General features: G+C 47.1%; 1 protein-coding gene across 3 annotated transcripts in view; it reads left to right on the top strand.

Annotated features, from left to right (window-relative positions):
• Positions 1-19,206, top strand: part of CACNA2D3 (calcium voltage-gated channel auxiliary subunit alpha2delta 3) — a 2,000,770-nt gene extending 1,981,564 nt beyond the window's left edge. For all 3 annotated transcript variants that reach the window (XM_063940834.1, XM_063940833.1, XM_063940835.1), the window contains 3 exons: positions 3,009-3,121; positions 9,017-9,099; positions 18,419-19,206. In XM_063940834.1, coding sequence (XP_063796904.1) covers positions 3,009-3,121; positions 9,017-9,099; positions 18,419-18,511 — 289 coding nt within the window. In that variant the 3' untranslated portion in view covers positions 18,512-19,206. The remainder of the gene's footprint in view (positions 1-3,008; positions 3,122-9,016; positions 9,100-18,418) is intronic.
• The last annotated feature ends 8,248 nt before the right edge of the window (positions 19,207-27,454 follow it).

A 27,454-nucleotide genomic window follows, 5' to 3' on the forward strand; every position in this document is an offset into this window, starting at 1 on the left:
TGTAGAAAAGACCATATTTTCTTATATTGTAAAGGGGAATAGAGATTGTTTTAATTGTATTTCTCCTTATAGGGGGTCCAGATGACTTTTTCCCCCTCTATGATATGCCCCTCTTTCCCCAACTTTGGAAACTGAGGGGTTTATTTACGAAGAGTCGCGCTGTAAAACCCGAAACTTCTGGGCGTGTTTAGGCATGATATTTAAAAGGGAAATGATTTTACTAGCTGTGTTTTGCTAGTAAAAGCATTGCCCTTTTAAAAATTGGGCATAAACACACTCAGAAGTGTCGGCTTTTATAACTCAACTTTTCTTAAATAAAACCCAGAGGACTGTGTGTGACTTGTACTGATCTGGGTGCGATGTTTACAGGTCTAGGCATGTTATAATCAGATCATGGGTGGGGTTTATATTTGTGTTGGACTTTTGGTTTTTGAAATACTGGGAGATATGCTAAAGACACCCCCTGTCACTAACCAGTAGATTATGCCTTATGGCAGGAATGCATATTGTGCAAATTAATTTGAGACCCCTGAACCTGCCAAAATCTTATGAATTATATTAAAAAAAATAATTTTACGTTAAAAAAGATATTCTGTATCAGTTACAATTGATAAGAAATACACCTCCTATGTGAAAATACTGCACAGGTAACCTACTTTTTCAGTGTCCCCTCTGGGAAATACCTCAGGGCAGTGGTTCCCAAACGCAGTCCTGAAGCGGTCCAACCGAGCAGTCCAAATTTTAGGGCTATCACTGCCAGTGCACAGATGGTATAATCAAACTAATTGTGGTACTAATTAAGTCACATGTGCCTAAGCAGGGATATCCCTAAAACCCCTCAGCCATTATGGGAGGGTAGATGCTAGAATCAAGTGGGCTAAGGGACCTTTTCCGTAAGGGGGAGGAGTTACGACGCAAGGGGGAGGAGCTAGGCCAGCGGATAGTTCCTCTACTATCCACGCCACCAACTATTACCTTTAGTAATTAGGTGGTGAGCGAAGCGGAGCGGAGCGAGCCACCGTGCCCGAAGCGTGGCGAGCGTACTTTTCGGGTACCCTGTTCGCCCGTAGCTCCTCCCCCTGGTGACGTAGCTCCTCCCCTCAATACGTCACAAGGTCCCTTCAGCCCCTCCGATATAGAACCAACCATTATGGGAGAGTAGACAAGCACAGTATGAAATAGTCTATAATCTCCTATATAATAGCCCAGATCTGTGACTCTGTGCCTGTGTGTATAACACTGGGCGTGGCTAGGAGCACTCATTGGGTTAGCAGCAGGTCTATCACACACAGTCCACAGCTGATTGGGTGGGAAACGCCCTCCCATACAGGATACATCCAATGGGAGGCTCTGCCCTTTGGCTGCTGTGTGTTCCCAGAGCAGGATTAACAATGGGGCCACACCCCAAAATAGTCCCACTGCATCTGCAGCAACATACCCTCCAACAATTTACACATAAAAATCGCTACAAATTCGAAAAGGGGGCGTGGCCACGGGTAAAGAGGTGTGGCCACGCCCCTTTACCTATACTTTCAATGGAAGTTTGAAGAGCCAAAAAAATCAGTATAGACCATAAAAAAAAGGTACTGTACCTGCCAAAAAGGTACAGTTGGCGGGTATGCCACCGCTGTAGATATGGAAAAAAAAATCCTTTTACTGCAGAGTCCTATGTCCTGCTGCCAGTCCGCCTGTCCCCTCCGGCATAAACAATCCCCACTCCCTAGCTGCGGCACAGGTGGAACAAAAGCTGCTGCGGCCACCGGCATAAATGTGTATGATAGCGGCGCAGCGGAAGGCTTTCATAGCCCTCCCTGCGCCACATACTCTCTGAGCCCCGGAGCCTCCTCTGCGCGTTACAGAAGTGCCTCCCCGCCACAGCCGTACCCAGATCTCCAGAGCCCCTGACTCCGCAACACAGCACCTGGACTGCTGGCCTGGAATCCCCGAGATGGCTAATGTAATGGATAGAGTGGGTGATATCGCGGAGGGTAATGTCTGGACACTGAATCAGTATAAAAGGTGACAGTGCTGTGCAGTGCAGTGGGTGTCACTGACACTGCACAGCAATCTCACCTTTTACATTGATTCAGCCAGTTAGTCAGTTCTGCCGGCCAGTCATTATTGTTAGCGCCGGTGTCCAAATGCGCCGCATTACAGAGAAGTACATGCACTAAACAGCCCTTAGTGCCGAAGCTTTCCGGTGCTAATTGGCTGCTGAGAGATGTAGTTTATTGAGTGCATCTTCTTCCCTATAATGCGGTGTGTTGGGACACCGGAGCTAACACTAGTGACTGGCTGCTTGGCTGCTGTGCGAGTCTCCGGGAGCGTCACTGCCAAAGGGAGAACAGCAGCTTAGCTGCTTTCAGGAAGAGAAGCAGGAGTAGCATCACCCGCCCCTCCACCACTCGCAGTACCCCGGGCCCCATCCGCAGCACCCGCCCCTCCCCCACCCGCGTCACCCACGCACCTGACCCTCCCCCACCTGCGGTGGCCTCGGATCCCCACCTGCAGCATCCATGCACCCTCCGCCACATGCGGCAGCACCGCACCAACCCCTCCCCCACCTGCGGCACCCCTGCAATCGCCCTTCCCCCACTCATGGCACCCCCAGACCCCCTCCCCCATCCGTGTCTCCCCCGCATCCGCCACTCCCCCAACCAGAGCACCTACCAGGTGATTCATCAGGCCATGCGTGTGCTGTTCACGCCGTGGCAAAGGGCTACAACCCCTTAACCATTGCATCCCTTTGTCCGTGCAATATTTAACCACTCACACAATTATAAGTGGAGGTAATACTCCATATAATACAAATATTGCACGCCACAAGGGCGTGCAAGGGTTAAGGGGGTGTAGCCCCTTATGACGGTGTGAAGAGCGCCCATAGGTCGCGATGAATCACCTAGTCTATAATAAAAGCTTTAGCACCATTTGTTTTATGAGCAGTTACTGTACATGTATTCTTTTTGTCATTTACTGTAAACATAGCTTTGTGTATTTTTATTTTGCAGGTCGTTTGTGATTCAGCAGATCCCAAGCAGCAATCTCTTCATGGTTGTGGTAGACAACGTCTGCAGCTGCAGCTCTGTGGCTCCAATCACAATGACCCCTATAGAGATTAGATATATCCTTTATTCTGTAAGCCACTGGATCTCCTCCAACTGTGAGTAAGGCTGTCTGTGACAAGGGGAAGACTTATGATTGGCTGACGCCAATCAATCAATCGGTCAATTAAACCCTATATAATAAAAGGCTAACACTGCTCCTCAACTCTATGGGGGGATTCGAGTGTTGCTCTGTTCTGGCGCGCACTGTTATGTTGTTCCGTCATTATGACAGGCTGGTAACTTATAATGAATATTACATACAGTCGCCTGTATTTCATAGCGCTTAAACAACTGTATTTGTGATGCAAACTTTTACTTGATAAACTAAATGCTGTTCTCTCCTTCTCTTGAATAAAAATTAAAAGCAGATTTCAGCCACCTGCAAAAACAAAAGCACAATCCTCGGTCTGTAGCAGTGTTAAAGGTGTACTATTAGAATTATGTTCAGGCGTTGGTATTTATCGGGGATGTGCGGTGAGCCTCACCTGCCTCACCCCACCGCACGTCACTGGTATTTATGTCATGCTTGCCTAGCTTTTGCTTTTCCCCTCTGGGAGAGTTTCGGGAAGAAGATGCAGGTGCGCCACTGTGTGGATGGGCGGTGTGAATTGCGCCATTATGGATTTGCCACCTGCTTATGCATGACAGTGACCTGTGTCCCTTAATGGAGATATCAAAGACAAGGATGTGGGAGGTCTGACCAGGGGTGTATCTAGGGGTCCGAGTGCCCCTGGCAAAGTAAGGGGCTGGCGCCCCCCCCCCCCCCCCAACACATTTGGAATAAGGTGTGAGTATTGGAAATGGGGCATGGTCTTGTGGGGAAAGGGTGTGGACACAATAGTACTTCCGATTCAAATTATGCCACACAGTAGTGTCCCTCATTCACATTACACCGCACAGTAGTGTCTCGTATTCACGTTACACCGTCCCTCCCCCTAACCCTTACCCACCTTTCCCACAGCCTAACCTTAACCTGCCCCCCCCCAAGAGACTCTTCAGTGGTGCCTAACCCTAACCCACCTTTCCTAATCTCCCTCCCTGAAGCCTAACCCTCCCACCCTCGCAGCTAACCCTAACCCTTCCACGTGGCTTGCCAGTGGAGACTTTGGCACCAACTCGATCCGGATTTTGGCATTCTGCATCGCTATCTATGTTGGGATGCCAGCAACAGCATTCCGAGCAGTTTCGGGATGCTGGCGTCAGCTTTCCGACCGCTGGGATGCCAAACACCGACATCTTGACTGCATCCCGAATGAAATGCTAATGAGCTGCAGTGAGATGAGCCTCAAATGGACCCAGCCATTAACCAAACACCATTAGTTGGATGGTAGAAGTGCTTCCTGTTAGAAAAAACATCAGGGTGCCATCTCTTCCAAGATAAAATGATCAATTATACAATTAACTGATATACATTTCCTTGAACTTGGCCTTAAAATAGGTAAGATATGTATTTTCTTTATTACACTCAACAAGTTAAAGTTTTCGCTTACTTACTACTGACTTACATCTAACATGCATGAAAATCGTGTAGTTTTCCTGGTACTACAGTCCATTCTCCCAAACACTGACACTTTTTTATTATCTTCAGCAACTAATAGATCTATAGCACTGTGCTATATAACAATTGCTGTGTACCTGGTGAGAGTCTGTTACTGCCGGCGCGGCGCCGGTGTCCTTCAGCACCGTACTGCACTAGTGTCGAGCAGCACCGCACTTGTAATCAGACTCAAAATAAACTACAGTTCCCAGCAGCCCTTGCTGCTGGGAGCTCCCAGAAACAAGGGCTGCTGGGAGGTGTAGTTTATTTTGAGTCTGATTACAAGTGCAGTGCTGCCGGATACTGGCACCACTCCAGCAGTAACACACTCTCACCAGGTGCAGTCTGACAGTACTGCTTTTCTACCCTTTGGCCGCAGGTGGCACAGCCAGGCGGCGCCCCCTCCTTGCCTGGCGCCCCTGGCAAGTGCCATCCTGGCCAATAGGTAGATACACCCCTGGGTCTGACCTGTTTACCGCACTGGAGATGTCAGATACATTGGGTGGTCATACATGCTGTAACCCACAGCAACCAAGAATATTCTACTATATATTTCTTATAGTAGAGATTAGAAAATTCTATGAAACATCTTATTGGTTGCTATACAGCACTGTCTTTTGCAATCCGCTGAGGACCTATTCTCATAGACATTTCCCGTAATCCTTATGACGTTCTCTTATGCTCCATGGTCTGAAATGCACCGGAATGTACAGTACAGTATATTATATTTCCCCCATGAGTCATGCAGCCAGCAGATGGTATTGTAGGTGATCGGATGCTGCGTCCTAACACTGATCACTAATGCAAGCGAGAGGTGTCTACTTATATCAGACACCCCCTGCTGTATTATCATATTGGTGCATGGCTGCTGCTTCCACTCACTCACACATTCACTCTCACTCACATCTGAATCAGGCCCCATGCGTGGTGCTTGTCTGCTGGAAGAAGACATCCCAGCTCACAGGTGTGGCAGCGTCTGATTTTTCCTTCACATAATGAGCAAATAACCCTGTAATAGAGACAGCTGTCATAGGGACAGCTAGGAATATGTTCAGAAAATGTGGCAAAACAAATCTCCAGCTAGTACAGTGTGCGCAGTTGTGTTACTCTATAATCTCAGGCAGCTTCTCTTTCTAAGCAAATTGTGCCTTAATAACAATCTATCTACTGTTTTATCGGACAGGTGCTCTTTATGTAAGAGTTGTTGACCTTATTACATGGGACAGGTGTTGTGTCAACACCACAAAACCACAATTTCAACTGGTGGTGAAGTCATGGAGGTCAGTGGAGGCTAAGCAGTAAAGTAACACTCGGGCTGAGCTACAGTGTTACTCTTCCGTTCAAGGATTAGAAGCAGGATGATTTCAGGACACTTTCACAGCTGCCAATGGTTGTGGAGATTAGTGTTTAAGGCAACTAGTTATTCTAGCTCAAATTGTTTAATATTTTCCTTTAGCTGAAAAACCTTAAGTCATAAAGACTGCTTATATGAATGTGACCTTAAGGTTACTTACCTGGGGCATACTTCCCTACTCTTCCGGAACCTGTGGGAGACACACGATTTGTCAGGTAGTCCCCCGCACCCCCAGAAAAGTGGGCACCCCTCCCGCATCTTGCCCACTTTCTAGTGAGGTGGGCAGAATGGGGAGAATAATAATAATGGGAATCCGCCGACAATAATGAGGGGCGGGGCCAAATGACGTGATTCTGTGGTAATTACATCATCTTAGCCCTGTCCCCTAATCAAATGTGTGTGAATCACTGCAATTTACAATGAGTGGGCAGGACATAATGACATGACTAGCCCAGTCCCGCCCCTATCTCCGCCTACCTGATCTCCTCTCTGGGCTTCTACCAGACAGGAAACTTTAAATATAGGTATGTACTGTATGACTTGGGGTATAGCATTAAGGCTGCCTAAAAGGTCTACTGACATCTTGACTATCCTCACTCCTGACGACCAAGCTAGAAATAGACTAAGCGACTGATGTAGAGCTGAACCTACGTTTGTTGGCAGAGCAGATATTGCATGTGTCTTGCATAGTGAAGGAATTGCCCCTGAATATATGGCTGGTGTAATGGTTAGTATTACTGACTCATGGGTTTGATTCCCACCATGGCCCTAACTGTGTAGAGTTTGTATATTCTACCTGTGCTTGCGTGGGTTTCCTTCGGGTACTCTGGATTCACCCAACACTCCAAAAATATACTAGTAGGTTAATTGGCTCCAAACAAAAATGAATCGTAGTGTGTAAGTGCGTGTACATGGGCAGACTAGATGGACCAAGTGGTTCTTATCTGCCGTCACATTCGTTTCTATTAGTATTTCCTGCAATGGAGACTAAAGTATATACAGATGGGTCCATGTTATCTTGACCTTTAATAGGATTAACTGAGACTGGGCAGTCGGACTTAATCCCCTGCTGTAATGACGTAATCCCCTGTAGTATTGTTCTCTGTATTGTATTGCAGCTGAGAACAATAGATGAAGGGGTTATGTTAATAAACCATGTTGTGCCCCTAGGCGCAGCAAACTAGCCAAGATAACCGTGGACCCAGGGCCGTAACTACGTGTGTGCCAAGTGGGCTTGGCACACAGCGCAGTTGCCCTGAGGGCGCACGGCCAGCGGCATGTAATGAGTCAAATTGACTCATTACATGCCGCCTCTGCTGTGTGCGCCGCGCTGTGGAGGGAGAAGAGGACCAGCGCCGGGCAGCGGAGGAGGAGGGAGGGGGAGCAGGGAGCCGCAGCAGCGCTATGTCATTGGTAGTAAGCGCCGCTGCAGCATCCCCTTCTCCTTCTGTATTGGCTGCCCGGCGCTGCTGTGGATGCTGGGATGCGGTTCCTCCATCCCAGCATCCACAGCAGCGCCAGGCAGCCAATACAGAAGGAGAGGGGGATGCTGCAGCGGCGCTTACTACCAATGACATAGCGCTGCTGCGGCTCCCTGCTCCCCCTCCCTCCTCCTCCTTCTCACCTCACTGCCTGCACAGAGGGAGCTGCACGAGGAGCCTGACTGCCAGCAGAGAGATGGTAAGTATCTCTCTCTTTCTCTCTCTCTCTCTCTCTCTCTCTCTCTCTCTCAGGGGGTCACCGTCTGCCGCAATGTGTAAAAAGGGGGATGGCTGCCGCAATGTGTAAAAAGGGGGACTGGCTGTAAAAAGGGGGACTGGCTGCCGCAATGTGTAAATAGGGGGCCTGGCTGCCGCAATGTGTAAAAAGGGGGCCTGGCTGCTGCAATGTGTAAAAAGGGGGACTGGCTGCCGCAATGTGTAAATAGGGGGCCTGGCTGCCGCAATGTGTAAAAAGGGGGACTGGCTGCCGCAATGTGTAAAAAGGGGGCCTGGCTGCCGCAATGTGTAAAAAGGGGGCCTGGCTGCCGCAATGTGTAAAAAGAGGGACGCTGCCTGCTGTAATGTATAAAAGGGGCTCTACCTGGTGTAGTGGCGCTACTGTGCAGCGTAATTTGAATAATGTAGACTACTGTGCACCGTAGTATGAATTGCTATTATTTTGTGGCCACGCCCCTTCCCCGTGAAGCCACGCCCTATAAATTTTTTGCGCGCCTGCGGCGCACACTGCCCCTGTCTTACATGGGGGGGGGGGGTGGCGCCACTGTCGTTTCTTGCACACAGCGCTAAAATGCCTAGTTACGGCACTGCGTGGACCCATCTGTACTACAATCACCACCACTTATTGTACATCCCACTTCCACCGATGTGTTTAGGTGTATAAGGGTGTGGGCTACACCAACCAGCTTTAACCCCATATTTTCCTGGCTGCAGCAGGAGATCCTGCATTGTATAACTGCAGCACAGTGTTTGACCGTGTGTTGCTCTGCACCTGCTGTCTATGCATTAATAAATCAATCCCTGATTACATTGTTTTCTGTGTGTACTAACTTCCAACGCACACCGCTGACACCTATTAACATCATAGGATCTTCCCATAGATCTTCCTTCACTTGGTGCATTAGTTTCCCATCACTGGCATATCTATAATGCCAGTGTACCTGCACATAGGCCCCGAGTCAAGGGGGGCCCACACTGTGCCCATTCAATAGACTCACTTGCAATCCCACCCCCTAGATAAATGCGCAGTAGAAAGTCTCCAGCACCATTGCAGAGTATTCATTATGCATGCTATGGCATGAGGAAGGGGCGCAGGGAGTTTGCACATGAGCCCCCTCCTCTTATAAGATATCTCTGATTTCCATTCTCATTGTATTGCAAGCAGTCATAACTGCACGTGCTTAAACCATGCCTTTTCCTATAGCCTTCCTTACTGAGTGGCATATCTGTACCGTTTTCATTTGTTTATACAAATTGTACTGTGTTTTATTCTGCAAAATATTTCTTCTTAACTCCACTGTACACAATGAATCCCTTAAATGTGAACGTCTAAAATCCCAAAAGATACGAAGGCGACCAGAGTCTTGCCACGGATTTCACCCGGAGGTAAGTGGTAGAGAACCAGTAATTACTTTTTCTAATTTTAATGTGTAAATAATATATTGTCATTGAAGGGTGTGGTATTGAAAGTCGACCACACTTTGGCCGACAGTGTCTAGGTCGACCACTGCTGGTCGACAGTAAATAGGTCGACAGGGGTTCTAGGTCGACATGGTATAGGTTAACAGGTCAAAAGATCAACATGAGGTTTTTAATCTTTTTTGGTGTCGTTTTCGCCGTACAGTGACCGGGAACCCCAATTAGTGCACTGTGTCCCCTTGCATGGCGCTTCAGGTTACCATTCCCAATCGTAGTCCACGTGGATCGTAAACTATGAAAAAGTTAAAAAATAAAGATTTAAAAAAAACAAAAACTCATGTCGACCTTTTGACCTGTCGACCTAGAAACACTATCAACCTATTTACTATTGACCAATAGTGGGTGCCCTGGACACTGTCGACCTAGAGACCGGATACCGTTTGTTTGTATCACAGCGATACTAAACAAAAAATGCCACTGGTGTTATTTTTCTTTAATAAATGGGTCTCTAAGCTGGAGAACCACAGAATGAGCAGGACTGGTTTTTGAATATCAAAGGTTTCTGCCTGAGACGTTCCACGCAGAATTCCTCCTACAGTATAAGTTGTTCCCAAGGAGTCAACCCCAAACCACACAGCAGAATAAACATTTTTTTGAGGTGAACTCAGCCAATCAATTCACTAGAAACTAGTAGCATCAGTGGCACGGAAAAAGTTATCCCATTAGTTACTAAAGGGTATCCGGATGATAGGTAGACAGTGTCTAGTTAGACAGTCTGTAGATAGACACCATATGTTAACACAAAGAATGTGTGGGACTCAAACAAATACAGGCGCTGTGATATTAACGTGATTGGTACTTTACAATACGTTCCTCAATGTTCTTCTTTGACGGGACCTCCCTTTCACTCGTGTAGATGTCACCATGAAAAGAAAGGATTGTATAAATGTGTGACAGAGTCTTTAATAGTCCATGAATATCTTTTTATTAACTGAACGTATCAGACAGTGAAGAACGTGATTATTTCACCAAAGAGGCGTACCCCCAACTCACTTTTCCAAAGAAAAGATTACACTCATAAAGGTATCTTTCATCCACCACTGTGTTAGACAGAATCACTCTCACGGTCAAACCCTTTTGCATGGGAAGAAGATGGGCATACCTCACTCACAATAAAGGAGGCTGCTTCAAACACATCAAGGTTTCTTTTGCTGATAGTTCTTTCTTCCTCCTAAGCAAAATGTCCTTCCCTCTCGTATGGGTGTTGCCGTGAAAAAAATATATATATGTGTGAAATCGTTTTCACCTGTACAACACTTATATAAAATGTAGATTTGTAGGATTATATAATAAAGATTCTTTAACAGTCCATAAAATATCTTTTGTTTCTGGACTTATCATACAGTGAAGAACGTGATTATTTCACCAAAGAGGCGTACCCCAACTCACTTTTCCAAAGAAAAGGTTAAACTCATAAAGGTATCTTTTATCCACCACTGTGTTCAAAAGATTTGCTCTCACGGTAAACCCTTTTACGCGAGAAAGATAGGCATACCTCACTCACAATAAAGGAGGCTGCTTCAAGCGTGTAAAGGTTTCTTTCGCTGCTGATACCTTCTTCCTTCTAAGCAGAATGTCTCTCCCTCTCGTGTGGGTATTGCCGTAAAAAAAGGAATATATATATATATATATATATATATATATGTGTGATATCGTTTTTACCTGCACAACACTTCTCTACACTGTACAATATTCTCTTTCCTTAATATATGCATTCATCCATAAAGGAATAGTGATCACTCTCCACGCGGGGGTGTACCTTGACTCACTCTTTCTATAGAGGGGAAACGCCCATCAAGGGTAAAAGAGAAAGTTCCTGTCTCTGTGTGTATTAAATCCACCGTAATACACACGGAGACAGGAACTTTCTCTTTTACCCTGGTCAGTCTCCCAAAGAAACCCAGATGAGCTTACACACAACCATCTTTTCTGTGAGTAGGGTACGCCTGATATTTTCTCACTAAATATAAAGAAACCTTGATGTGCTTCCATCAGCATTCTTTTGTGTGAGTGAGGTACGCTTCCTTCTCTTTGGGCAAAGTGGGCTTACGAGTTGATCATAGTGGTGGAATAAAAAGATACCTTGATGGGCGTTTCCCCTCTATAGAAAGAGTGAGTCAAGGTACACCCCCGCGTGGAGAGTGATCACTATTCCTTTATGGATGAATGCATATATTAAGGAAAGAGAATATTGTACAGTGTAGAGAAGTGTTGTGCAGGTAAAAACGATATCACACATATATATATATATATTCCTTTTTTTACGGCAATACCCACATGAGAGGGAGAGACATTCTGCTTAGAAGGAAGAAGGTATCAGCAGCGAAAGAAACCTTTACACGCTTGAAGCAGCCTCCTTTATTGTGAGTGAGGTATGCCTATCTTTCTCGCGTAAAAGGGTTTACCGTGAGAGCAAATCTTTTGAACACAGTGGTGGATAAAAGATACCTTTATGAGTTTAACCTTTTCTTTGGAAAAGTGAGTTGGGGTACGCCTCTTTGGTGAAATAATCACGTTCTTCACTGTATGATAAGTCCAGAAACAAAAGATATTTTATGGACTGTTAAAGAATCTTTATTATATAATCCTACAAATCTACATTTTAGATAAGTGTTGTACAGGTGAAAACGATTTCACACATATATATATTTTTTTCACGGCAACACCTATACGAGAGGGAAGGACATTTTGCTTAGGAGGAAGAAAGAACTATCAGCAAAAGAAACCTTGATGTGTTTGAAGCAGCCTCCTTTATTGTGAGTGAGGTATGCCCATCTTCTTCCCGTGCAAAAGGGTTTGACCGTGAGAGTGATTCTGTCTAACACAGTGGTGGATGAAAGATACCTTTATGAGTGTAATCTTTTCTTTGGAAAAGTGAGTTGGGGTACGCCTCTTTGGTGAAATAATCACGTTCTTCACTGTCTGATACGTTCAGTTAATAAAAAGATATTCATGGACTATTAAAGACTCTGTCACACATTTATACAATCCTTTCTTTTCATGGTGACATCTACACGAGTGAAAGGGAGATCCCGTCAAAGAAGAACATTGAGGAACGTATTGTAAAGTACCAATCACGTTAATATCATAGTGCCTGTATTTGTTTGAGTCCCACACATTCTTTGTGTTAAATTTGTTTAAACTTTGAATTTTGGTGAGATTCAATTGTGGTGAATCACGGCTCGGACAGCTTCCAGGGCGCCATTTACAAGGGTTCTCAAATCCGTATTCTCATTGTTAGACACCATATGTTAGACAGACATTAGGTTGACAGGGTCAAAAGGTCAACATCAAAAAGGTAGACAGTACAAAAGGTAGGCAGGGTCAAAAGGTCGACATCAAAAAAGGTACACAGTACAAAAGGTAGGCTGGGTCAAAATGTTGACATTAAATGGATGACATAAAAAAGGAAGACACAGGTTTTTTTTTTTACATTTTAAACTGACGCGTTTCACAGCAGCTGGCCACTTCCTCGGACAGTGAAAGATGAATATGCGAATTTGATGTAGATAAAACTAACAGTATTGGTATTTCTCTGACGTCCTAAGTGGATGCTGGGGACTCCGTCAGGACCATGGGGGATAGCGGCTCCGCAGGAGACAGGGCACAAAAGTAAAAGCTTTAGGATCAGGTGGTGTGCACTGGCTCCTCCCCCTATGACCCTCCTCCAAGCCTCAGTTAGATCTTTGTGCCCGGCCGAGAAGGGTGCAATCTAGGTGGCTCTCCTAAAGAGCTGCTTAGAGTAAAAGTTTTGTTAGGTTTTTTATTTTCAGTGAGTCCTGCTGGCAACAGGCTCACTGCATCGAGGGACTTAGGGGAGAAGGAGTGAACTCACCTGCGTGCAGGATGGATTGGCTTCTTAGGCTACTGGACACTAGCTCCAGAGGGACGATCACAGGTACAGCCTGGATGGGTCACCGGAGCCGCGCCGCCGACCCCCTTGCAGATGCTGAAGAGAGAAGAGGTCCAGAAATCGGCGGCTGAAGACTTCCCAGTCTTCTTAAGGTAGCGCACAGCACTGCAGCTGTGCGCCATTGCTCTCAGCACACTTCACACCAACGGTCACTGAGGGTGCAGGGCGCTTGGGGGGGCGCCCTGGGCAGCAATGAAAGTACCTATGCTGGCTAAAAATACATCACATATAGCCCCTGGGGCTATATGGATGTATTTAACCCCTGCCAGGTTGTCAGAAAAACGGGAGAAGAAGCCCGCCGAAAAGGGGGCGGGGCCTATTCTCCTCAGCACACAGCGCCATTTTCCCTCACAGAACTGCTGGTGGGAAGGCTCCCAGGCTCTCCCCTGCACTGCACTACAGAAACAGGGTTAAAACAGAGAGGGGGGGCATTTTTGTGGCGATATTATTACATATTAAGATGCTATAAGGGAAAACACTTATATAAGGTTGTCCCTGTAAAATTATAGCGTTTTGGTGTGTGCTGGCAAACTCTCCCTCTGTCTCCCCAAAGGGCTAGTGGGGTCCTGTCCTCTATCAGAGCATTCCCTGTGTGTGTGCTGTGTGTCGGTACGTGTGTGTCGACATGTATGAGGACGATGTTGGTGAGGAGACGGAGCAATTGCCTGTAATGGTGATGTCACTCTCTAGGGAGTCGACACCGGAATGGATGGCTTATTTAGGGAATTACGTGATAATGTCAACAAGCTGCAAGGTCAGTTGACGACATGAGACGGCCGGCAAACCAATTAGTACCTGTTCAGGCGTCTCAAACACCGTCAGGGGCTTTAAAACGCCCATTACCTCAGTCGGTCGACACAGACACGGACACTGACTCCAGTGTCGACGGTGAAGAAACAAACGTATTTTCCATTAGGGCCACACGTTACATGTTAAGGGCAATGAAGGAGGTGTTACATATTTCTGATACTACAAGTACCACAAAAAAGGGTATTATGTGGGGTGTGAAAAAACTGCCTGTAGTTTTTCCTGAATCAGATAAATTAATTGAAGTGTGTGATGATGCGTGGGTTTCCCCCGATAGAAAATTAAAGGCGCTCACACGCTTATCAAAACAAGTGGCGTTACCGTCTCCAGATACGGCCGCCCTCAAGGAGCCAGCTAATAGGAGGCTGGAAAATATCCTAAAAAGTATATACACACATACTGGTGTTATACTGCGACCAGCGATCGCCTCAGCCTGGATGTGCAGCGCTGGGGTGGCTTGGTCGGATTCCCTGACTGAAAATATTGATACCTTTGACAGGGACAGTATTTTATTGACTATAGAGCATTTCTATATATACGAGATGCACAGAGGGATATTTGCACTCTGGCATCATGAGTAAGTGCGATGTCCATGTCTGCCAGAAGATGTTTATGGACACGACAGTGGTCAGGTGATGCAGATTCCAAACGGCACATGGAAGTATTGCCGTATAAAGGGGAGGAGTTATTTGGGGTCGGTCCATCGGACCTGGTGGCCACGGCAACAGCTGGAAAATCCACCTTTTTACCCCAAGTCACATCTCAGCAGAAAAAGACACCGTCTTTTCAGCCTCAGTCCTTTCGTCCCCATAAGGGCAAGCGGGCAAAAGGCCAGTCATATCTGCCCAGGGGTAGAGGAACAGAAGAAGACTGCAGCAGGCAGCCCCTTCCCAGGAACAGAAGCCCTCCACCGCTTCTGCCAAGTCCTCAGCATGACGCTGGGGCCGTACAAGCGGACTCGGGTGCGGTGGGGGGGGGTCGTCTCAAGAGTTTCAGCGCGCAGTGGGCTCACTCGCAAGTGGACCCCTGGATCCTACAAGTAGTATCCCAGGGGTACAGATTGGAAATTCGAGACGTCTCCCCCTCGCAGGTTCCTGAAATCTGCTTTACCAACGTCTCCCTCCGACAGGGAGGCATTATTGGAAACAATTCACAAGCTGTATTCCCAGCAGGTGATAATCAAAGTACCCCTCCTACAACAAGGAAAAGGGTATTATTCCACACTATTTGTGGTACTGAAGCCAGACGGCTCGGTGAGATCTATTCTAAATCTGAAATCTTTGAACACTTACATACAAAGGTTCAAATCAAGATAGAGTCACTCAGAGCAGTGATAGCGAACCAGGAAGAAGGGGACTATATGGTGTCCCTGGACATCAAGGATGCTTACCTCCATGTCCCAAATTGCCCTTCTCACCAAGGGTACCTCAGGTTCGTGGTACAGAACTGTCACTATCAGTTTCAGACGCTGCCGTTTGGATTGTCCACGGCACCCCGGGTCTTTACCAAGGTAATGGCCGAAATGATGATTCTTCTTCAAAGAAAAGGCGTCTTAATTATCCCTTACTTGGACGATCTCCTGATAAGGGCAAGGTCCAGAGAACAGTTGGAGGTCGGAGTAGCACTATCTCAAGTAGTTCTACGACAGCACGGGTGGATTCTAAATATTCCAAAATCGCAGCTGATTCCGACGACACGTCTGCTGTTACTAGGGATGATTCTGGACACAGTCCAGAAAAAGGTGTTTCTCCCGGAGGAGAAAGCCTGGGAGTTATCCGAGCTAGTTAGGAACCTCCTAGAACCAGGCCAAGTGTCAGTGCATCAATGCACAAGAGTCCTGGGAAAAATGGTGGCTTCTTACGAAGCGATTCCATTCGGCAGATTTCACGAAATAATTTTCAGTGGGATCTGCTGGACGAATGGTCCGGATCGCATCTTCAGATGCATCAGCGGATAATCCTGTCTCCAAGGACAAGGGTGTCTCTTCTGTGGTGGCTGCAGAGTGCTCATCTACTAGAGGGCAGCAGATTCGGCATTCAGGACTGGGTCCTGGTGACCACGGATGCCAGCCTGAGAGGCTGGGGAGCAGTCACACAGGGAAGAAATTTCCAAGGAGTGTGGTCAAGTCTGGAGACTTCTCTCCACATAAATATACTGGAGCTAAGGGCAATTTACAATGCTCTGAGCCTAGGAAGACCTCTGCTTCAAAGTCAACCGGTGCTGATCCAGTCGGACAACATCACGGCAGTCGCCCACGTAAACAGACAGGGCGGCACAAGAAGCAGGAGGGCAATGGCAGCAAGGATTCTTCGCTGGGCGAAAAATCATGTGATAACACTGTTAGCGGTGTTCATTCCGGGAGTGGACAACTGGGAAGCAGACTTCCTCAGCAGGCACGACCTCCACCCGGGAGAGTGGAGACTTCATCTGGAAGTCTTCCACATGATTGTGAACCGTTGGGAAAGACCAAAGGTGGACATGATGGCGTCCCGTCTGAACAAAAAACTGGACAGGTATTGCGCCAGGTCAAGAGACCCTCAGGCAATAGCTGGGACGCTCTGGTAACACCGTGGGTGTACCAGTCGGTGTATGTGTTCCCTCCTCTGCCTCTCATACCCAAGGTACTGAGAATTATAAGAAGGAGAGGAGTAAGAACTATACTCGTGGCTCCGGATTGGCCAAGAAGGACTTGGTACCCGGAACTTCAAGAGATACTAAGAAGGGACTTGCTTCAGCAAGGATCATGTCTGTTCCAAGACTTACCGCGGCTGCGTTTGACGGCATGGTGGTTGAACGCCGGATCCTAAGGGAAAAAGGCATTCCGGAAGAGGTCATCCCTACCCTGGTCAGAGCCAGGAAGGAGGTGACCACACAACATTATCACCGCATTTGGCGAAAATATGTTGCATGGTGTGAGGCCAGGAAGGCCCCCACGGAGGAATTTCAACTCGGTCGATTCCTACATTTCCTGCAAACAGGAGTGTCTATGTGCCTCAAATTGGAGTCCATTAAGGTTCAAATTTCGGCCCTGTCGAATTTCTTCCAGAAAGAATTGGCTTCAGTTCCTGAAGTCCAGTAGTTTGTCAAGGGAGTACTGCATATACAACCCCCTTTTGTGCCTCCAGTGGCACTGTGGGATCTCAACGTAGTTCTGGGATTCCTCAAATCACATTGGTTTAAACCGCTCAAATCTGTGGATTTGAAATATCTCACATGGAAAGTGACCATGCTGTTGGCCCTGGCCTCGGCCAGGCGAGTGTCAGAATTGGCGGCTTTGTCTCACAAAAGCCCATATCTGATTGTCTATTCGGACAGGGCAGAGCTGCGGACTCGTCCCCAGTTTCTCCCTAAGGTGGTGTCAGCGTTTCACCTGAACCAGCTTATTGTGGTACCTGCGGATACTAGGAACTTGGAGGACTCCAAGTTGCTAGATGTTGTCAGGGCCCTGAAAATATAGGTTTCCAGGACGGCTGGAGTCAGGAAAACTGACTTGCTGTTATCCTGTATGCACCCAACAAACTGGGTGCTCTTGCTTCTAAGCAGACGATTGCTAGTTGGATGTGTAGTACAATTCAGCTTGCACATTCTGTGGCAGGCCTGCCACAGCCAAAATATGTAAATGCCCATTCCACAAGGAAGGTGGGCTCATCTTGGGCGGCTGCCCGAGGGGTCTCGGCTTTACAACTTTGCCGAGCTGCTACTTGGTCAGGGGCACACCCTGGCTGAGGAGGACCTGGAGTTCTCTCACTCGGTGCTGCAGAGTCATCCGCACTCTCCCGCCCGTTTGGGAGCTTTGGTATAATCCCCATGGTCCTGACGGAGTCCCCAGCATCCACTTAGGACGTCAGAGAAAATAAGAATTTACTTACCGATAATTCTATTTCTCGTAGTCCGTAGTGGATGCTGGGCGCCCATCCCAAGTGCGGATTGTCTGCAATTCTTGTACATAGTTATTGTTACAAAAATCGGGTTATTATTGTTGTGAGCCATCTTTTCAGAGGCTCCGCTGTTATCATGCTGTTAACTGGGTTCAGATCACAGGTTGTACAGTGTGATTGGTGTGGCTGGTATGAGTCTTACCCGGGATTCAAAATCCTTCCTTATTGTGTACGCACGTCCGGGCACAGTATCCTAACTGAGGCTTGGAGGAGGGTCATAGGGGGAGGAGCCAGTGCACACCACCTGATCCTAAAGCTTTTACTTTTGTGCCCTGTCTCCTGCGGAGCCGCTATCCCCCATGGTCCTGACGGAGTCCCCAGCATCCACTACGGACTACGAGAAATAGAATTATCGGTAAGTAAATTCTTATTTTTAGGCATCTACTGTTCATTTTAGAAATGAAATTCTGTCTAATTCCATCTAGAATCTATTAATAGCAAGACTTATAATGACACAGTCCTTGTGTTCCATGGACCAATGCCCCTTCTACCTCTTTGTTAAAGAGCCTTACTTATACATTTCTATTATTTTAGATCATTGAAACATTTTCCTTTTTTTTCCCTTTAGGAGAATGCCAGAGAATGCGGCGGAGCCTTCGGCCTTTCGTCCCAGCCCATAACTATGCTGCTATCTCTTCTAATGTTCTATATCTCCAGGTGACCCTAACTGCTGTGACTCCATGGCATGCTACACACCTGGATAAACTGTGAACTGAGATGATTGGTGCAATATAGGAGAGAGACGAAATGTAGTCTAAACATCAGCATTTCATGACTTGGTATTGGTACGGAGAGCTGTAAAACTCCCCGATATCAGAGCAAGATTATTTCCTAAGTCCGCAAATCATGCAGCTGTGAAAGCCTCATTCAATTATCACACTCATTACAAAAGGACAGCAGACACTGGTGATCATCATTTTCAGCTTTGCCCCATCAAAATAATTTAAAATGGTGTACTTTTTAAATAAAGTATATTAAAATCATTATTTAGTTGCCTGGAATTTTTATTTTATTTTATATCTATAGACATGTCAGTAGCCGAGGACAGTAATATTAAAAATAGACCTTTGTCTCCAGCATGAGTTGAGGTGCTCTGTTTCCGTTGTACATTAACGCGAGACTCTATTTTAGCCATTTTGTCATTGAGGGAAGATTGATTTCTATTCATCTGTCTGGATGCAATAACAGATAAACGTGGGTTTGATAAAAATGAATGTACAGAACATAGCGGGTCTGTTGTCGTAGCTTAGATCATCAAAATTAAGCAGAAGGCAATGTAGATATAAAGTGTAAAGTGCAATGGAATATGCTGCGCTATATAAGTAACTGTTAATAAATAAATAGTACCTGTTTAAAGCACGGCTTAATGTCATTAATCAAAAATGTATTTTAATCAGTATACAGTTATCACCCTTTCTCCTGTTCAGCAGTATTGTTTGCAAATCATTGTGTAAAACTTGTCATTGTTAAAAAGAAGCATATAAAGCTGTATCATTGTCAGATACCAACTTTCAGGAACGGGGTTTATGCTGCCGTGTGGCATCATGCAGCCCGCCCCGACTCCACCCCCGTTTTCATTGACAAGCCCGTCCACCGATGCGTCACCACCCACGCAATGCCACATTGCCTCCCCTGTACCTGTCAGTCGATGGTAGATGCTAGATTCAAGTGGCCTAAGGGACCTTTTACATCAGGGGGAGGAGCCACAACACAAGGGGGAGGAGCTAGGTCAGCGGTATAGTTTCTCTACTATCCATGCCACCAACTATTACCTTTAGTAACCCGGTGGCGAGCGAAGCGAGCCCGCGAGGGTACATTTTGGGTACCCTGTTCGGCCGTGGCTCCTCCCCATGGTGATGTGGCTCCGCCCCCTGGTGACGTCAGAGGTCCCTTACCCCACTCCAATTTAAATCCAACCATCAGTCGATCGCATCTCCCCGTCCCGCACACATGCAGTTTGCGTCCTGCGTGTGCGCAATGTGTGGGATAGTGGGGAGATGCGATCACATCTCAGTAGCGTTGCCTACTGAATTCCCCCCTGGTATCATATGGTGTGAGTCTGGTAGATTACTTGTGCAGATGACAACGTCTTTTAGATAAGCTGTATTTATTGGATTTTAATGTATGCATGCTTTTACTTAGTTAATATAGCAAAAAATACCTCACTATTGCCCATCAGCCAGATGTGTGGGTAGATTGCAGAGCAGCATAATTCACAGGATATCACTGGAGAATGCACGATAATAAAGAAATTATAGCAGAGGAAACACAGATGTTCAGATAAGATCATTTGTATTTACTTAAAATTATGCTGTATATTATATAGGATTATTGTACAATTGGTCCAAAATTACTAGGCTATTGCCACTTTCCTGGTTTTTGGTTTAGTTATTAACATTAGATCCGTTGCTGGCTTTGATAACCAGAAAGGAACAGGGCTGGAAGTCCTGCTCTTACTGGATGCACCAGAGCTCAATTTTGAGCTTCATGGCAAAGGCTGTGAATACTTATGTACATGTGTTTTCTTAGTTATTTTTAAAAACAACATAACTCACATAATGGGTGAGATTCAAATGATATATCACGCTCAATTTCCTTTCTAAAATGATCTCCGTTTTCTCTGGCTGGGTCCACAGGATTATCCACAGGATAACATTGGGATATTGTCGAGCGACAGCGAAAATAGCACCATCACGGTCACAAGCTTTCTGGCCTCCCAGGATGCATTGGGGCCTTCATCATATAGTCCCGCCCCCTGACTCAGTCAGATCAGTTTTTTGCTTGGTGCGGCAGGAAGCCGCATGGTCATAGGGCTGCTGTAAGAGCAGCCTCAAGCTTTTATTATTTTATTTTTATAGACTTACTATATTGTTTTTTTGAGCGACTTATCTTAACAGCGTCTTAAACGCATTCTAGAAAGAGTCGCTCCAACAACTCCCCACCGGGTCGCAACAACGCTTACCTTCGGGTATCAGTGCTGTCTCGACGGGCGTCTGTGTCGGATGTTTATAGCAGGTCCAGCAGACGTAACCAGGCTATGGCCGGAGCATGGGGAAACGGTGAGTCTATGGACTTCCTCTTACTAGAGGGGTCAGGACACAGCTACACCGATTTTGGTGGAGACTACAAACAGTGTGTTGATGCGCCGGACATCTAGAGTGCGACAGGGGATCATAGGCGCCAGGACTAGGTAGAGGCCGCGATCCTGGGAGTTTAAGTCAACAGGGGGATTCAGACGCTCTCCTGGCCGTCCCTCCTCCGAGTTCATGGCCAGTTCCCGCGTGTTTCTCGTTTCATGAACTAAATGACCTCACTTCCGGCTCAGACGCTACCACAAGGGTACTCGGTCGCAGCTTAGACACTGCGGTTGTGTACACTGGAGATAAACCCGCCCAGACCGAGTCGCAAGCCTTAGCGTCTGCATACACGTGGAAGTCGCTCAGCGTCCGTGTCCGTTGGTGAGCGTCCGTGTCCGTTATCAGTTATCAAGAGCGGCAGTGTACACCAGTAGCGTCTGAATCCACTAAGCATCTTACGAGCGTATTTGCTTGGATATGGAAGTGTGGTGAGTCTCCCTGTATCCCGCTCTACGGAGGCAGGGTATACAGTACTAAAAATTCTCTCTACTTCTTAGTATGCATTGTTAATTTTTAGTACCTATTGCATATGAGACCTGTATTTCTCTAACGTCCTAAGTGGATGCTGGGACTCCGTAAGGACCATGGGGAATAGCGGCTCCGCAGGAGACAGGGCACAAAATAAAAGCTTGAGATATCAGGTGGTGTGCACTGGCTCCTCCCCCTATGACCCTCCTCCAAGCCAGTTAGATTTTTGTGCCCGGCCGAGAAGGGTGCAAACTAGGTAGCTCTCCAGAGCTGCTTAGAATAAAAGTTTAGTTAGGTTTTTTTATTTTCAGTGAGTCCTGCTGGCAACAGGCTCACTGCATCGTGGGACTAAGGGGAGAAGAAGCAAACTCACCTGAGTGCAGAGTGGATTGGGCTTCTTAGGCTACTGGACGTTAGCTCCAGAGGGACGATCACAGGTTCAGCCTGGATGGGTCACCGGAGCCGCGCCGCCGTCCCCCTTACAGAGCCAGAAGAGACGAAGGTCCGGTGAAAGCGGCGGCAGAAGACATCCTGTCTTCAAGACTAAGGTAGCGCACAGCACCGCAGCTGTGCGCCATTGCTCTCAGCACACTTCACACTCCGGTCACTGAGGGTGCAGGGCGCTGGGGGGGAGCGCCCTGAGACGCAATATAACACACATATACCTTAGCTGGCAAAAGGAATACATCACATATAGCTCCAGGGCTATATGGATGTATTTTTTTCCCCTGCCATTTTACACAAAAAAGCGGGAGTTAAGGACGTCGTGAAGGGGCGGGGCCTATCTCCTCAGCACACTGGCGCCATTATTCCCTCACAGCTCCGCTGGAAGGACGGCTCCCTGATTCTCCCCTGCAGTACTGCATCTGATTCAGGGTAAAAAAGAGAAGGGGGGGCATTTTGGCAGCAAATAACTAGATTAACAGCAGCTATAAGGGATTAACACTTATATAAGGTTATCCCTGTATATATATAGCGCTGGGTGTGTGCTGGCAGACTCTCCCTCTGTCTCTCCAAAGGGCTAAGTAGGGTCCTGTCCTCTATCAGAGCATTCCCGGTGTGTGTGCTGTGTGTCGGTACGCGTGTGTCGACATGTATGAGGAAGAAAATGAGGTGGAGGCGGAGCAGTTGCCTGTGTTAGTGATGTCACCCCCTAGGGAGTCGACACCTGACTGGATGATTGTGTTTAAGCAATTAAGTGATAATGTCAGCAATTTACAAAAAACTGTTGACGACATGAGAAAGCCGGCAAATCAATTAGTGCCTGTTCAGGCGTCTCAGACACCCTCAGGGGCCCTAAAACGGCCGCTACCTCAGTGGGTCGACACGGATCCAGATACAGATACTGAATCTAGTGTCGACGGTGACGAGACAAACGTAATGTCCAGTAGGGCCACACGTTACATGATCACGGCAATGAAAGAGGCATTGAACCTTTCTGACACTACAAATACCTCAAAGGCGGGTATTATGTGGGGTGTGAAAAAACTGCCAATAGTTTTTCCTGAGTCTGAGGAAATAAATGAGGTGTGTGATAAAGCGTGGGTTTCCCCCGATAAAAAACAGCTAATTTCTAATAAGTTATTAGCACTATACCCTTTCCCGCCAGAGGTTAGGGCACGGTGGGAAACACCCCCTAGGGTAGATAAGGCGCTCACAAGTTTATCTAAACAAGTAGCGTTACCGTCCCCTGATACGGCCACCCTCAAAGAACCAGCTGATAGGAGGCTGGAAAATATCCTGAAAAGTATATACACACATACTGGTGTTATACTGCGACCAGCAATCGCATCAGCCTGGATGTGCAGTGCTGGAGTCGCATGGGCGGATTCCCTGACTGAGAATATTGATACCCTGGATAGGGACAATATTCTGTTAACTATAGAACATTTAAAGGATGCATTGCTATATATGCGTGATGCGCAGAGGGATATTTGTACCCTGGCATCAAGAGTAAGCGCAATGTCCATCTCTGCCAGAAGAGCATTATGGACCAGACAGTGGTCAGGGGACGCAGATTCCAAACGGCACATGGAAGTATTGCCGTATAAGGGGGAGGAGTTATTTGGGGCTGGTCTAACAGACCTGGTGGCCACGGCAACGGCTGGAAAATCCACCTTTTTACCCCAGGTTACTTCACATCAACAGAAAAAGACACAGTCTTTTCAAACTCAGTCCTTTCGTTCCCATAAGTACAAGCGAGCAAAAGGTCACTCTTTTCTGCCCAAGGGCAGAGGAAGAGGAAAAAGGCAGCACCATGCAGCCGCTTCCCAGGAGCAGAAGCCCTCCCCTGCTTCTGCCAAGTCTTCAGCATGACGCTGGGGCTTTACAAGCAGACTCAGACACGGTGGGGGCCCGTCTCAAGAATTTCAACGCGCAGTGGGCTCACTCGCAAGTGGATCCCTGGATTCTACAGGTAGTATCACAGGGGTACAAACTGGAATTCGAGGCGTTTCCTCCTCATCGGTTCCTGAAGTCTGCTTTACCAAAGTCTCCCTCCGACAGGGAGGCAGTTCTGGAAGCCATTCACAAGCTGTACTCCCAGCAGGTGATAATCAAGGTACCCCTCTTACAACAGGGGAAGGGGTATTATTCCACACTATTTGTGGTACCGAAGCCGGACGGCTCGGTGAGACCAATATTAAATCTAAAATCTTTGAACACTTACATAAAAAGGTTCAAATTCAAGATGGAGTCACTCAGAGCGGTGATAGCGAACCTGGAAGAGGGGGACTATATGGTGTCGCTGGACATCAAGGATGCTTATCTCCACGTCCCAATATATCCTTCTCACCAAGGGTACCTCAGGTTTGTAGTACAAAACTGTCATTATCAGTTTCAGACGCTGCCGTTTGGATTGTCCACGGCGCCTCGGGTCTTTACCAAGGTAATGGCCGAAATGATGATTCTTCTACGAAGAAAAGGCATCTTAATTATCCCTTACTTGGACGATCTCCTGATAAGGGCAAGAACCAAGGAACAGTTAGAAGTCGGAGTGGCACTATCTCAGGTAGTGCTAAGTCAGCACGGATGGATTCTAAATATTCCAAAATCGCAGCTGATTCCAACGACACGTCTACTGTTCTTAGGAATGATTCTGGACACAGTCCAGAAGAAGGTGTTTCTCCCGGAGGAGAAGGCCAGGGAGTTATCCGAGCTAGTCAGGAACCTCCTAAAACCAGGACAGGTCTCAGTGCATCAGTGCACAAGGGTCCTGGGAAAAATGGTGGCTTCTTACGAAGCGATTCCATTCGGAAGATTCCATGCAAGAACTTTTCAGTGGGATCTACTGGGAAAATGGTCCGGATCGCATCTTCAGATGCATCAACGGATAACCCTGTCGCCAAGGACAAGGGTGTCTCTCCTGTGGTGGCTTCAGAGGGCTCATCTACTAGAGGGCCGCAGATTTGGCATTCAGGATTGGATCCTGGTAACCACGGATGCCAGCCTGAGAGGCTGGGGAGCAGTCACACAGGGAAGGAATTTCCAGGGCTTGTGGTCAAGCATGGAAACATCTCTTCATATAAACATTCTAGAACTAAGGGCCATTTACAATGCCTTAATTCAAGCAAAACCTCTGCTTCAGGGTCAGGCGGTGTTGATCCAGTCGGACAACATCACGTCAGTCGCCCACATAAACAGACAGGGCGGCACGAGAAGCAGGAGGGCAATGGCAGAAACTGCAAGGATTCTTCGCTGGGCGGAAAATCAGGTGATAGCACTGTCAGCAGTGTTCATTCCGGGAGTGGACAACTGGGAAGCAGACTTCCTCAGCAGACACGACCTTCACCCGGGAGAGTGGGGACTTCACCCAGAAGTCTTCCACCAAATTGTAAACCGTTGGGAAAGACCAAAGGTGGACATGATGGCGTCCCGTCTAAACAAAAAACTGGACAGATATTGCGCCAGGTCAAGGGACCCTCAGGCAATAGCAGTGGACGCTCTGGTAACGCCGTGGGTGTACCAGTCAGTGTATGTATTCCCTCCTCTGCCCCTCATACCGAAAGTATTGAGAATCATAAGAAGGAGAGGAGTAAGAACTATACTCGTGGTTCCGGATTGGCCAAGAAGGTCTTGGTACCCGGAACTTCAAGAGATGCTCACGGACGAACCGTGGCCTCTACCTCTAAGACAGGACCTGCTACTGCAGGGGCCTTGTCTGTTCCAAGACTTACCGCGGCTGCGTTTGACGGCATGGCGGTTGAACGCCGGATCCTGAAGGACAAGGGCTTTCCAGAAGAAGTCATCCCTACTCTGGTAAAAGCCAGAAAGGAAGTAACCGCAAAACATTATCACCGCATTTGGCGTAAATATGTTGCGTGGTGTGAGGCCAAGAAGGCCCCTACACAGGAATTTCAACTTGGTCGTTTCTTGCATTTCCTGCAAACAGGACTGTCTATGGGCCTAAAATTAGGGTCCATTAAGGTTCAAATTTCGGCCCTGTCGATATTCTTCCAGAAAGAACTGGCTTCAGTACCTGAAGTTCAGACATTTGTGAAAGGGGTGCTGCACATACAGCCTCCTTTTGTGCCTCCAGTGGCACCTTGGGATCTCAATGTTGTGTTGAGATTTCTAAAATCACACTGGTTTGAACCATTGTCTACGGTAGATTTAAAATATCTCACGTGGAAGGTGTCGATGCTGTTGGCCTTGGCTTCAGCTAGGCGTGTGTCAGAATTGGCGGCTTTATCATGTAAAAGCCCTTACCTAAATTTTCATTCTGACAGGGCGGAATTGAGGACTCGTCCTCAATTTCTACCTAAGGTGGTTTCTGCATTTCACATGAACCAACCTATTGTGGTACCTGCGGCTACTAGGGACTTAGAGGACTCTAAGTTGCTGGACGTTGTCAGGGCCTTGAAAATATATGTTTCCAGGACGGCTGGAGTCGGGAAAACTGACTCGCTGTTTATCCTGTATGCACCCAACAAGCTGGGTGCTCCTGCTTCAAAGCAGACGATTGCTCGTTGGATTTGTAGTACAATTCAGCTTGCACATTCCGTGGCAGGATTGCCACAGCCAAAATCAGTAAAAGCCCATTCCACAAGGAAAGTGGGCTCATCTTGGGCGGCTGCCCGAGGGGTCTCGGCTTTACAACTTTGCCGAGCAGCTACTTGGTCAGGGGCAAACACGTTTGCTAAATTCTACAAATTTGATACCCTGGCTGAGGAGGACCTGGAGTTCTCTCATTCGGTGCTGCAGAGTCATCCGCACTCTCCCGCCCGTTTGGGAGCTTTGGTATAATCACCATGGTCCTTACGGAGTCCCAGCATCCACTTAGGACGTTAGAGAAAATAAGATTTTACTTACCGATAAATCTATTTCTCGTAGTCCGTAGTGGATGCTGGGCGCCCATCCCTAGTGCGGATTGTCTGCAATACTTGTATATAGTTATTGTTACAAAAAATTCGGGTTATTATTGTTGAGCCATCTTTTCAGAGGCTCCTTTAAATTTATCATACTGTTAACTGGGTTCAGATCACGAGTTGTACGGTGTGATTGGTGTGGCTGGTATGAGTCTTACCCGGGATTCAATATCCTTCCTTATTATGTACGCTCGTCCGGGCACAGTATCCTAACTGGCTTGGAGGAGGGTCATAGGGGGAGGAGCCAGTGCACACCACCTGATATCTCAAGCTTTTATTTTGTGCCCTGTCTCCTGCGGAGCCGCTATTCCCCATGGTCCTTACGGAGTCCCAGCATCCACTACGGACTACGAGAAATAGATTTATCGGTAAGTAAAATCTTATTATTACTGTGTTTTCTGCATGCTATGTTGAAAAAAGAACCAGTTTGAAACAGAACTACAATTTTCCTACTTATGTATAAGTTGTTATGGAGGTTGTATTCTCATATGGCAATGTCTAATGCTTTAACATGTGACTGACTGCTAGTATGTGTGCTGACTTTTCTGTGTAATGTCAGTCCTGTTCTGACCCTCAAATCAGGTGCACTGTGGTCAGATTGATCTCACCTCTATATACTGACATATAGGGTGA

Source organism: Pseudophryne corroboree, chromosome 9, assembly GCF_028390025.1.
Source record: "Pseudophryne corroboree isolate aPseCor3 chromosome 9, aPseCor3.hap2, whole genome shotgun sequence".
Classification (NCBI taxonomy): domain Eukaryota; kingdom Metazoa; phylum Chordata; class Amphibia; order Anura; family Myobatrachidae; genus Pseudophryne; species Pseudophryne corroboree.